This window comes from Gossypium hirsutum, chromosome D02 (assembly GCF_007990345.1).
Source record: "Gossypium hirsutum isolate 1008001.06 chromosome D02, Gossypium_hirsutum_v2.1, whole genome shotgun sequence".
NCBI classification, from domain to species: domain Eukaryota; kingdom Viridiplantae; phylum Streptophyta; class Magnoliopsida; order Malvales; family Malvaceae; genus Gossypium; species Gossypium hirsutum.
This window is the reverse complement of record NC_053438.1, coordinates 70,800,093-70,813,325: the sequence shown is the minus strand read 5'-3', so window position 1 is coordinate 70,813,325 and position 13,233 is coordinate 70,800,093. Positions and strand designations below refer to the sequence as shown.

Sequence of the window (13,233 nt, the reverse complement as noted above, 5' to 3'; positions counted from 1 at the left end):
ATGAATGTTTTTAACATGTTTCTAGGAATCAGATCGAATTAATTTTTCATATTAAATGTATCAATTTAATCCTTGAATGGATTAAAAAAATTGAATAATGTCAAGTTTTAATAGAGTTAATACTTACCGTTTGAATAATATCATTTACTGTTACATATTTTAAAAGTTTTTTTATAATTTTAGAAATGAACCCTTTTATTTGGAGTAAAATTGTAAATAAAAAAATATGCAATTTTTTAAATGTAAATGCTAATTTTGTTACATTTTACTTTTTTTTTTTAAAAATTTTAATATAATAAGGATTAAAGTAATCTGTCCAATAGTCACTGGACTAATTTGATACAATCTTTATATCGTTCTAGTAAATACTACTTTGCTTAGTGAGAGAAGAAGTTCTTGAAAAGAAATCCTACAATTTCTTTTTTATTTTTTATTTGAAGAAAATGGATTCTAGTTTCTTTTAAAAATGTAGAAATTCCAAAAAGAAAATGGGATTTTTGTTTCTAGTACTTAAGTCTTGACAATATTGTTGAATTTTATTTTTCTGTTTCATAATTAGATAATTTCACATTAAAATAAATATTTTATGTCCATATTGTGAATTCGAGGAACCATTGTCGGATATAAAATATCCAAATCCATTTTATAAAAATTACTTTCAACACAATTATGCTATAGACGTATCAATTGGTCACAAGTGGTTGAATTCGGGTGATATAAAATCGAGTTATTCGGATTTTTTAAATTTTCTCGTTATTTTCAGTTTGTATTAAGTTTTAAGTTTGAATACTCGAGACATGAGTATGAATTCGAATCATTTTGAGTTTTTAATTAATTTTAAATTTATATTGAAATTTATTTTTTATCAATTAAGATTTAAGTTGGTCGAGTTTGATTGTTGGTTTTTTTAATGATCAAATTAGATTAAGTTTAATTTATATTTTTGTTGAAGGAGGAATAATTTCTCTCAAAGAAGTTTTCAAAAGGTTGCCTATCAAAAGTTGACGCATCCTCAATAAGTTAGTATTGGCTTCGGGACAATTTTAATCGATTGAATCTAATTTTCAAATTTGTGTTGGAATCTCAACACACTAATACTTTTAGAATCCAATCATGGTCAAATTGATCAGACCACTAATTTACCAAATTGATCAATTTAATAAAAGTAAAAATATTAAAAAGTATAACCAATTTTTGATTAAACCGGTTCAACTCAGTACAATCCGGTTCAAACATTCTTACCACAAACAATTTGTTATGGCGCCTTCAACTCTGGCGACTCTATAAAATTCTCCCTCGTTTTCCTCGCGGGTCTTTTTCTTTCTCTTTAATTTTATATTCTTTCCTTCGTTGGCTCTCTTTTCCGACACAAATTGATCGAGTTTTTTCATCGTTTTCCTTTGCAATCAATCTGAAATTTTTAAAATTTTCACTCTTTTGGTCCATCAATTTCAGATTCGAAAAAAAAAAATTATGAGCGCGTATAAACGCGTGGTTCAATTAGGGTTTGATGCGTATTCCAGTTCCCTCGTTAACAAATTTGGATCCCGGCAGATTTCTCAACTTGTTAATTCCAACGGAAAGCGTGCATTTCTCGTCGATACATTGGCTCTGGTAATCCTTTTTATTTTTCTTAAGAGTTTCCTGTTTGGTTGCCGGGATAAAAACTGTGAGAAATCTGGTTTGAATATTTTCTTGTAATTAGGAGGATAATTGGAGTTTGTATAGTGATTACTGCTTTTAAGTATTATACTTGAATGAAATCTGGTTTTCTTACTGTCCGACATGGAATTTAGTTTTTGAAAATAAAATAGAAATGGAATTTACTTAATTTGTTTCGTCTCTTTTGTTCAAGTTTATGAGTTATTTGAACATTTGATAGGTTCGAAGTTTGGAAGCGGAAGGCGTGCCATCAAAACAAGCAGAGGCAATAACAGCAGCAATCACCGAAGTGTTAAACGACAGCTTGGAGAATGTTTCTCATTCTTTTGTTTCTAAAGCAGAAATGCAGAAGGTAAGAGGATATATTTATGATTTTCCTTTTGGTTTTTTGTTTTCGGTACTCAGTACTGTTTAATGTTTTCTCTATTAAGTATAATCTTCATCAGCTAGTTGATATTTTCTTCTTGTTTTACTTTGTAGACTGAGATGCTCCAAGAAGCCAATTTGTCAAAGTTTAAATCTGAAGTAAAAAGTTCTCAGGTACTCCTATCTGAATCGGCAAAGCTGGACTTGTTATTATGTTTGCATTATTTAGATAACTACCATTTGGTTCAAAGCAAACACTTCCGATCAATCGTTTACTGAGTCTAGTATTTGGGATTCAATTCTATTTGAATCAATGATATCATGGCACTGAAGTTTTTTTTCCTTGCGTGTCAACTTTAGTGTTGCTTGTGGGATTCAATTTTATTCTGAGTTTTTTTCATATTTAATGTCTGAATGTGTGTTGGACAGAAGCACTTAAACAAAACTGAATAATTGAACATAGAATATTGCTATTTCTAATGTTGAGTCACTTTAGGGTAAGTGTGGTTCTATACTTCTATTTGGAATTTTTTAAGTGCTTTTTTGCTCTAGTACTTTCTCCTTTTGCCCTTCTATTGATGATAGCTCGGGTTTAGAGAAGGAAGGAGGTTAAGGAGAAAGTTGGGATGAATAATCTCGTATCAAAGGAGAGTGTAGGTTAGAGAACACATGGGGTAGAAATTGGATGAATACTTTAAAGTTGAGGTGAAGATGCTTCAATGGTGGTTGACAACATATCAAGTACAGGGTTTAAGATGGAGTACAGAGTTTTTTGGCAGTTTTATCAGATCCTGTTGAAATTGAAAGAGAATTCTTCTCATTGAGCTTGTTTGGATCAACTTTTAAAATTTGGCCCTTGGTAGGAAGTTTTTTCTCATGATTAGATGTTATAGTGATTCTCATATTAAGTTATTCTAAATGTTCTTTTTAGTTCTAATGCATCCATTGTAAATTATCATTGAGAGTGGACCAACAGATGGTTATGCAAATACTTATAGTCTTTGTGTGGTTTCTTACAAGTGTTTCATTTTAATGCAGGATTATCATTTTTCTATGTTGCAACGTGAAACTGAAAAACTTCGAGGTGACATAGAAAAAATGCGAAGTGAACTAAGGCATGTTTTGTGGAGCATAAGGCAATGTATTTTTAACTTCTTTAAAAATTTACTGGCTTGATTTTATACAACTGGTCTCTCGAACAGGTATGAAATTGACAAGGTCACCGCTGGGCAGCGCCTGGATTTAAATCTTGAAAGAGGGTAGGTCAACTTCAATTTCTTCTCTTCATTACAGTACTTGCTTTCTTCTGTTTCTTCAGCGCTCATGCATTTATTTTCCTAACTCTGAACTGATTTTAGGCGCATACGTGATGAACTAGCCAATCAAAATGCAGAAACTACAAACCTGACAAACAAGCTAGATAGAGTGAGCTTGCTTGTTTATTTTCATTTGAAAACCCCTATTTAGCTGACATACAGATATTAACCCAATATTGAATTGTCTACAGGAAATTCATGCCTTGAGAGCACAGTTGGAAGCAGCAAAATATGATGTGATTAAGTACTGCATAGGTACCCTTGTCTCCATATCTGCTGTCGGCCTAGCCGTACTCCGCATCTTGATGTAGCATTACATCTGTTTCGGGTAATGCCAACTTTCCCTTCATAAACCTCAAATTTCATTCTTCTCTTCGGGCAACTTTAATACTCGGGGAAAAATGGGTGAGAATTACATTTTTCATAGCACGGTTGTCTAAGTTGGCCAGGGAAGACAATTCCCAGTTGTCCGGAACAATTATCAGTGCTTCTTTTAGGATTAAGCACTGTTTATTACTGTACAACCTTGTTTACTTGGTATGTTCTAAATTTTAATGCAATCCTAGGAAAGGCTAGGGAGATAGTTGTAACTTGACCTAGTTCTTATTAGAATTTGGCTTTTCTTGAATATAGGGCTCGTAATTGCCTTTCTGGCTAGTTGATATACATTGACAAAGGGGAAAAAATAAAGTTTGAAATGTTTTCATTTTTCGATTTGTGATCTTTATACGTGGTTTGCTTGAGTTTTATGATGATGATCTTGATGACTGCAAATGCTTGATTTAACAGTTCATATAAGGTTTCTTTGATTGTTTGATAGCAATTAAGTCTATAAACGGTAGGCTTCTTCAACTTCTTCATTCATTCCTTAAATACCATATAGGGAAAAAAAACATTTATTTTGAATTTTGTTAGAAAATATATTTTCATTTAAATTATTTTTAACTCTTAGGCATATAGGATAATTTCAAACTAAAATATATCATTAATTATTAATCATCTTGTGACTTTCTAATTTCTGAACACTGAAGATTTAGTTTATCTTAAACTTATCTTTAATTATTATCAAATTAAATTCTAATTAAGTAGATGATAAATATTTTAAACATGGTCTTTTTAATTATGTATTAGCCTTGAGATAAATTTACTTATTAAATTATCCTCATCTAAATTACTTAGAAAATAATGATTTAAAATTTAAAAATTTGTATATATAATTATCACTGATAAGATTTTATTAAACAAAAACTTATCTCTATTTATTTGAAAGACGCATCTTATGATTAGTATATGATAACTTCAAGAAATTTGCTACTACCTTTAGACATAAAAATGAATTTGCACAATTAATATTTAAATTTTATAGCTTAATTGTATTTGGAAAGTGGTCATTAAATTTTCTATAAACAAATTGTCTACTGTTTAATTAATAATTATATTTCCCATACCATTTTTTTAACCTACATTTGTCCCCTTTTTTGTCCGACTCAAAGTCTTGCCAAACTTCCCTAGATATTGTATGAATAGTAGGGTTAATATTAAAAACATATAACTAAGGTTAAAATGGATCAAGCAATTGGTCCTCTTTCTTTGAACTAGTTGATTTGATATTGCTTTAGGGGTTAGAAATGAATTATAAAATTGGGGGCAAAGTGCAATATTACCATTATATAAAATTTGAAGAGACTGCTAACTGAGTTTTAGCTCAGTTGGCATCAGCATTTTTGCCAGTGCAAGAGGGTGTAGGTTCGAGTGTATTTATCCGCCTAAGGGTTAGGAAGGAATTATGGGTAGTTTTAGATATTGTATCAAAAAAAAATGAAGGGACTAAATGATAATTTTATCATTTTAGGGGGTCAAGGTCCTTATATGCCCTGTTTAAATGCCAAACAATTATGCCATGCCTCTTTCTAAGTAAAATAATATTAATAATTCATTTGATTGTCAACAAAGCTGGGCATTAGACGGTGCGAACTGTGGAAAAATAGTTCCATTTTTGGATGTGAGTTGACTTTTCTGTCTTCAATTATTGATGTAAAATTATATTTGTTGATGGTCTAATTCTGAAGTTCATCCCTCAATTTTAACAAAATTGAGAAGTTACTCTCTCTAATTTGCTAGAATTGGAACCTTGTGCTTTACAAAAATTGATAAGTTAGTCCATTTATTGGTAGACGATGAATTGCTGATTTTTGCTAATTTATTGCGTATAAATTGTAGAATTGCTAACTTTTACTAATTTCGTGTACATAAATTGTTGAACTACTAATTTTCAGATTAACAATTTAATAGTAAAATTTAACTTTGTTAATTAAACTAACTTCCTGGTTTTCGTAAAGTTGGTGGATGAAATTCATAATTAAACTTTTATTAATTCATTGCAAAGGGTTCTAATATTTCATATATGGATGATATCAGCTGACAGGGAAGCTGCCTATTTTGCAATTTACAAGCTTGCATCTCAAACCCTTTGCGTTGCATTGAATTCTGAGTTTGATCGACTTATTCATATAATTAGGTTTGGTCAAATTTGATTTTAGTCCCTCTATTATGCTTTGATTTGATATTTAGTCTTAGACATTAATTTGGTCCTCCACTTTTTTAGTATCATTAGTTTTTAATTATTCTAGTTGAAGACCAACCTGAATTATTTTCTTAAAAGCACTTTTTTATCAACCAATCATGATTTACTAGATATTTTTGTGTGAGAAGTTTGTTTTTGGTACAAGAGGAAAAAGATTGTGACTAGCCTTGTCGAGGCAAAGTCACTTTAGATCACTCATCATGTAGCCTTTGAAGGATTTCAGCCAGAGGTTGCAGATAAATACACCTGCCCCGATGCCTTGAAAATGTCATTGCTGTCATACCATCAGCAACTCGATTACCCTCAGGAGCGTTGAATGAGATCTTTAATTGCTCATAACACAACTGAGTGGTGGACCTCCATTGTCTCCGCTTGAATCAAATGGATAGCTGCCATACTATCCATCTCTAGCACAACTTGTTGAAGGCCTAGACTCCAAGCTAATTGGAGACCCTCCTACATTCCCCAAAGCTCAGCATTAAGAGCAGAGCAACAACTAATATATTTAGAGAAACCAGAAGTCCACTTACCATGCTTGTCCCGGATTACTCCCCCGGCTGAAGCATTCCCAGACACTGTGCACACAGCATCATCAGTCTTCACCTTATGCTATTCATCCTCCGGTGGATTCCACCTAATTAATTTACAAGCTTTGGTTTGTCTTTGCCCGATCGAGCTTGCCAAATCCTTATTGAGATGAATATACTCATCCCTCGTTCTGTAACTTTTCTCCAAGATACTAATCCCCTCAATGAAATCTGCATTAAACACCGAATTGTTCCTTCTAATCCATAAGTGTCGACAAATAGCACCAAACAGAGTCGGCCAATCATTAGGATTACAAACAAGATACTTTGGATTCGATAGGTTAATCCCAAACCACTCCTCCAAACTGATGTTAAAAAATTCTTCATGTTTATTCGGTTTGATCACTACCAACTATGTCACCACAGCTGAGAAGCAGAGTCTCAGTACATGATTAATGGTTTCTGTCGAATGCCCACACACCTTACCGCTTGCATCCGAAGGAAGATGATCTCATAAAAATAAAACAATCAAATTAAAGTATAAAAAGCAAGTCTTTAACTATAAATAAACATAACAAGAGAAAAAAAGTGAAAGTATCTATCAAGATTTTTTTAGTTTTTCCTATTATTAAATGAATTAATTAAATTCTTGTAATATTAAAATGAATTAAATAAAGTCAAATTGTAACAAGTTAACATTTATTGTCTAAAAAATAACATTGAATTTTCAATTTTTTCGTTTGTAGTTTAAAAGATTTATTAATTCTATTAAATTGTAATTGTTGAATAGAAATTCAAGGGTTTTAGATTCGGATTGGTGGTCCATAGTCAGGGTTAGGCTATCAATTGGTCGGTCCAATTGATCTGTTTAGTTCAATTAAATAAATCATTAAAAAGTTTATAAAAAATAAAAATGTATTTATTAAAAATTCTGTTTAATTTTTTGCTCTTTTCAACGTGCCTATACTAGTTCAAAGCTTTTTTTGGATCAATGTCCCAATCAATCTTGGTCCAACCGATCGATTGAGTTCAAATAATTTTGACTTTATTAAAATTTAACTTTTATTTTATTTTTAGTAGAACTGTGATTTGAATTTAAGCTATTCCTAAAGAAACTGAACACCCAATTAATAGATCACAACATGAAATTCTTAACCATAATTTCTTTTTATAGTATAAAAATTAAAGATAAACTAATTTAAACCCATCCTTATAACATAAATTAAGCATTACGATCTAAACAAATGGCAAAACAAAAAAAAATTAAAATTTTCAATCACTATCAAAGGGCGGCTATACCAATATCGCCCTACCATTACCAATGCCAAGTGTATCATTTTTTTTTAATGAAAATACTGTGGTCCACTAAAATGGATTTGAGAGGGCTCATTTGAGTCATTGACCTATTTTTCTCCTCTTCTTTTTTTTGTCAATTTTCATGGGGGACATTGGGGTCTCTAGGCATTTACACCACTGACTCAGCACCCATTAATACATTTTTAACCATTTTGATCCAGATATTTCAACAACTTGTTCTTTATTTCCTGGTCTCTAAAAATAAAAATCTATGCTACTTTTCAATTTTGACATTTATTCAAGTATAAGAATATAATTTATCAACTGAATTACATCTATGAAGTGGTAAAAAAGATTTTGTCTAATCAATGTTTTTAGAATTGTACATGTGATCTAATCGATTTCATCGGTCCGGTCATTTTGATAAATAAAATTATTTAAAATTCAGAAAAATAATAAAAAATTTATTAAAAAATCTCGCTCCAACTAAGTCGGTTCGGTCGGTCCGGTTGAAACATTATTGCCTTCAGTTGGTGTTAATTTTGGATTAACTCTTCAACAATTCCTAGGTGAAATTATGATTTTAGTTTTTTGGTTTTAATCTCTATTTTTAGATTTGACGTTTTCTGATTTTTTTAATTCAATAAAAAATCCAATCTATTGAAGTATTTTTAGGATGAACTCGTATGGGTGTGAACTAACTGAGAACATTATAGAAATAAAGATTAACTTCTATCAAATCAAAATGTAAAGACAAAATTTTAAATTTAAGTGAAGTAAAAGGACCAAGGTTGTAATTTGAACGTTAAATATATCAGTCCAAACCGTTATGGCCGGCTGAACTATTTTGAACGTGTCAAAAACAACATGAAAGTAACCATTTCAAAGTTTGAATTTTTAAAAATTAATAATAAATTAATAATAATAGTAGAAATTATAAAATTCAACTTGTAAATTTCGCCCTCGTTAAAAATCTGCTGCTAATAAAATGACCAAAAAAAGTCTAAAAGGAAATATAAAAAAAAAACTAGAAATGAAAGCCTACCTAATTTCCATAATTAGACCCTTAAATTCTAGAAACTAAACACTATAAACCCTAATAAAAAGCTAACCCTAATAAGAGTTAAAACTAAACCGGGTTCTTGTTAAACTCAAAAGCTTGGAACAACCGGGGTCAACTCATCCGGTTCTTTCCCTGCTAACTCTTTCTTTTTCCTCATTTCCAAAACTTTCCTATGACTATTGGAGTGCATGTCACCGGAAAAAGTGGGGCTACAAGCAGGTCTGTACTCGGGATAGAGCCGACCGGACTTGTAACGAACCCCGCAAGCATTACACAAGGTTTTGGCACCGAGTGGACCGGTTCTCCATTGCGGAGTCTTTTGAACTTGGCAATGACTACATCTTCGTTGGAAAGCGTTCCCGTTGGATTGAACGACCGATTTTCTCCGCTGTTTCTTTGTCGGCGGTTCAATGATGTCACCCAAATTGGGTTTTTGAGTTGGTGTCGAAGAAATTGAAAATCCCGAAGAAGTGCTTGATGACGAAGCCGTTGTTGTCGAAGAAGTTGACGACTCAAAACGAGAGAATGACCCGAACGGCCATGTTTTGCCGGTTGGTTTAGCCCTTTTGCTTCTCGATTTTGATGGAATTGGTGATGAAAAACATGGAGTTTTCACAAAAACTGGTGCTGATTCTGGTTCAAACCGAGCTTCTGGTTGGTTCTCGGTTTGTTGCTTGAAAACCGGACATGAAAATGGTAGCACGGGAAAAGAATCGTCCACAAATTGTGATACCCATTCAAGCCCTGCAATTTCATCATCCTAAACACCAAAAAAAGAATCAACAAATTTAAAAAAAAAACATAAAAAAAAACCAAGAAAAACACGAAATTTCAAAAAAAAACTAAAAAATGAATGGAAACAGTCGAAAATAAAATAAAAGAATTGCATGGAAAATATTTAAAAATGAAAATCACCAGTAAAAGAATGCAGGAAATTTTCAAAAAGTTCAAAAAATGCATGCAAAAGATCAAAAGATGAAAAAAAATTAAAATGAAAATCGCCGGCAAAAGAATGCATTGAAAATTCAAAAAAATGCATGAAAAAACAAGAAAAAAAAAGCCTGCAAATGATTAAAAAAACCGGTAAAAGAATGCATGAAAAAATTCAAAAAATTCAAAAAAAATCCAGAAATGAAAATTACCGGTACGGATAGTTCATTAGTAAGACCGGAATCAAAAGAAAAACTGCTTGAATTCGAGTTACTATCATCATCTGTTACTCTTTCTTCTTGCGAGAAAATAAGCGCAGAATTTTTCTCTTCATTTTCTTCTTCAAATTCTCCATTAGTAAAATCAAAAAAACAATCAACTGAAAATTCTTCACTGGAAACGCCACCGTTTGAGCTAAAAAAATCATCAAAAGCAACATGCTGGTTCTGGTTATGGCTGTTCTTCGTGAATTCTCCTCTTACACTTGATTTCAACGCTTTGGCTTCCATGCAAAGCTCCATTTTTCTATTATTATAATTAAATTCCCAAAATCATATATAGGATTAAACCCATAAATTTTAAAACAAGAAGAAAAAAAAAGATAAATAATTAAATTTTACATATACATATAATATAACTTTATGAAATAATTACCTGATAAAGATGAAGAATATGAAGAAGAAGAAGAAGAAGAAGAAGAAGAAGAATGAAAGTAGGAAACTGATCGGAAAAAGGTTAAGAATTGGTTAAGGCTTTGTTGAAAGGCGAAACTAATGCTAAAATTGATTTTAATGGCTTATCCCTTTTTTTATTATTACAATTTTTCAAATTATTTATACCCAAAAATATAAAAGAGTCTTTTTTGAAGAGCTTGACTATTCTGTGGTGGCCTTGTTTGGACCAAATCCATTATTTTTTCCACAAAGATTTCTTTTTCTTTTTTCTTTTTTTATTTTTCGATTGTTTCATTTTCATTGCATTTGCTTTTGACATATGTCTCTTTTCTACTTTTTTTCTTTATTATTTTTTATTTTCTTAATTATTTATTTAAAAAAATATGCATACAAATATAATTCACCCTACTAATTTTATTTGCATTATCTAACGCAAGTTTTCGTTTGTTTAATTTTTTATAATAAGTAAAGATATAATATTTGTTTTAATATTAACATAAGATAAATTTAATGTGTGTTGAGCTTATATTATAAAATTATTTGAAATTTTGCAAGTTTTGATTAGTTCTAGATAAAAGTTAAAATATAAGTATTTTATTATTTTATTTTTAATAAAATTATAGATAATCTATTTTAAATATAAGAACATCAATTACTTATTTATCTATTTACCTTATTAACATTTTGTTTTTAAAAATTTTGTATTGAGAAAAAATTAATATGTTATCAACACCTTTTTTTTAAATATATATAATTAATCAAGTGTTGAAAATTTTCTTTTTCCTATGTAATTTTTTTATGGTTAATTGCCCCATATGTCCTCAAGCATGACCCGAATTCTAAATTAGCCTTTAAACTTCAAAATGTTCTAATTAAGTCCTTAAGTATCGATATCATATTAATCAAGTCCTTTTATTAGTTTCGCTAGTATTGATTACAACTCTAGTATTTATTATCGAATTTCGAAACAAATGTGTACCTGTTAAAGAATAACTATCATAAAATTTAATGACGTTTTTTTAAACACGTCAGATTTAAAATTGTCCATGTAATAAGTATACACGTATTTACAATTTAATCTATATATTTTTAAAATGTTTAATGTTAGATCAGAACTAACGCATAAATTAATAAAATGACATAATTGATATAATATTAATATTTCGGAGCCTCAATTAGATATTTTAACCAATTTAGAATTATAACGATTGGTCCCTTCATATAATTGGTACCTTCCTATAATGCAAACTCCAAGAAAGTCATTTCCCGTTAATGTTGTTGTTAATAAAGGGAAATAGTGATTGGTGATTGGTCTGTGAGCGGAGATAGCTGACAGGCGGCTTTTGGCGCTAAGATAAGTTCGAAAAACTATAACAAACGTACTAATGGACCATCCCTTGAAACTGCAATCATTATTCAATTTTCATCTTTTGTAGAATTATTTTTAATTTATTTATTATTCTCCCAAAATTGCCACTAATTTTGAGATTATTTACGAAATTAGATTGCTTTGTAGCGTTAATCTCGGCCTCTTTTCGGTGGATTTTTGCATAACAATTCCCGCCCCTTTCTTTTATTAGGAGGGTTTTATCAACAAGCGACAGAAGTTGAGCGTGCTTAATCCAACGGATGTTAGGGCTTCGGATTCTACATCGGACGGTTCAAGACGCGAGTGGAAGTCACGTGGTTGAAAGGTTGTTGGTTCTTTGATTTAGTGGCGAAATTACGTGTAAAATGTTTCACGCATGTAATGTGAGTTGCACCGTGGACTAAAACACTAATTGGAAAATCAAATTAAATAGTTTACTTAAAATTTTAATTAATTCTAACAAATATTATTTCTTATAAAAAATCCCTAAATTTTAATATATTTAAATACTTGGGTTTGTACATACCTTTTCAGAATACCTGATTTTAATTTTATTATTAATAAAAATATATATAAATTTATCGAGTATTTGAACACATATTTTTTTACCATTTCACCTATAATTCATTCATTATTGTGATTATCAGTGGCGGAGTCAAAAAAAATCTTGGAGGAGACAGAAATTAAATTATATATTTTTACGATAGTAAAAATGTAATTTCATCATTTAATAATATATATATTTATCATTTTTAAAGGGTTAAATCAAATTTTTATCATTTTTTAAGCTAAAATTTAATTTTACTATTACTATTTAAATTTTTATAAATTATATAGAGTCTAAATTAAAATTTTACAATTTTAGAAAAGCCATGACGCCTGGGTCCCTTATTGACTCTGCCACCGGTGATTATTGAGATATTATTTTTTATTTACTATTAAAAACTAAAATGTAATTAAAAAATAGTAAATATACCTTCCAAATATTTTAAATGGGTAATATAACATTAAATTAATTTATATAACAATTTCAATTTCAATTTCAAATCTCAAATGCTATGATCATCATGATTTTATTTAATATATTTTGATTTATTTAAATATATATTATAATATTTTTTTAAAACAATCACTTTTATCAGTTAAAAAATTCCAAAATAAAGATAAAATAAGAATATTAGTATTTAAATTTTTAAAAATATAATATTTTATCTTTTTTTTACAAAATGACTGGAATTACTCATAGTTTCCCCAACTCATAAATACGAGGATAATACGTTTTAGTGTACACAAATTCAAATCTTCCTGCATGACAACAATACTCATGTCATTCGAGCTAAACTTAAATCCACTGTCATTAATTATTAAAATAAGAGCCCGGCTTTTTGCTAAAAATGCATTGGACCGTTTGGTCACCTTGTTTGGTATTTTCCTTTATAACATTTG

At 30.0% G+C, this 13,233-nt stretch overlaps 2 protein-coding genes across 4 annotated transcripts; one reads left to right on the top strand and one right to left on the bottom strand.

Moving 5' to 3' along the window:
- Positions 1-1,230: 1,230 nt before the first annotated feature.
- Positions 1,231-12,244, top strand: LOC107908823 (protein FMP32, mitochondrial). Of its 3 annotated transcripts, none has more exons than XM_016836101.2 (8): positions 1,258-1,614; positions 1,883-2,014; positions 2,143-2,202; positions 3,067-3,143; positions 3,231-3,287; positions 3,387-3,453; positions 3,536-3,672; positions 11,999-12,244. In XM_016836101.2, exons 1-7 carry the CDS (start codon positions 1,474-1,476, stop codon positions 3,653-3,655), a joined length of 654 nt encoding a protein of 217 aa, XP_016691590.1. In that variant the 5' UTR covers positions 1,258-1,473; the 3' UTR covers positions 3,656-3,672; positions 11,999-12,244. The 3 variants fall into 3 exon arrangements, with proteins under 3 accessions (XP_016691588.1, XP_016691590.1, XP_016691589.1); XM_016836100.2 differs by lacking the exon at positions 11,999-12,244 and adding an exon at positions 5,763-6,949 and having other exon boundaries at positions 1,259-1,614; XM_016836099.2 differs by lacking the exon at positions 11,999-12,244 and having other exon boundaries at positions 1,231-1,614; positions 3,536-4,055.
- LOC107908822 (GATA transcription factor 5) lies at positions 8,691-10,661 on the bottom strand. The gene is made up of 3 exons (XM_016836098.2): positions 10,399-10,661; positions 9,957-10,269; positions 8,691-9,574 (listed from the first exon to the last, which is right to left on the bottom strand). The coding sequence occupies exons 2-3, from the start codon at positions 10,263-10,265 to the stop codon at positions 8,903-8,905; spliced, it is 981 nt and encodes a 326-aa protein (XP_016691587.1). The 5' UTR covers positions 10,266-10,269; positions 10,399-10,661; the 3' UTR covers positions 8,691-8,902.
- Positions 12,245-13,233: the final 989 nt, after the last annotated feature.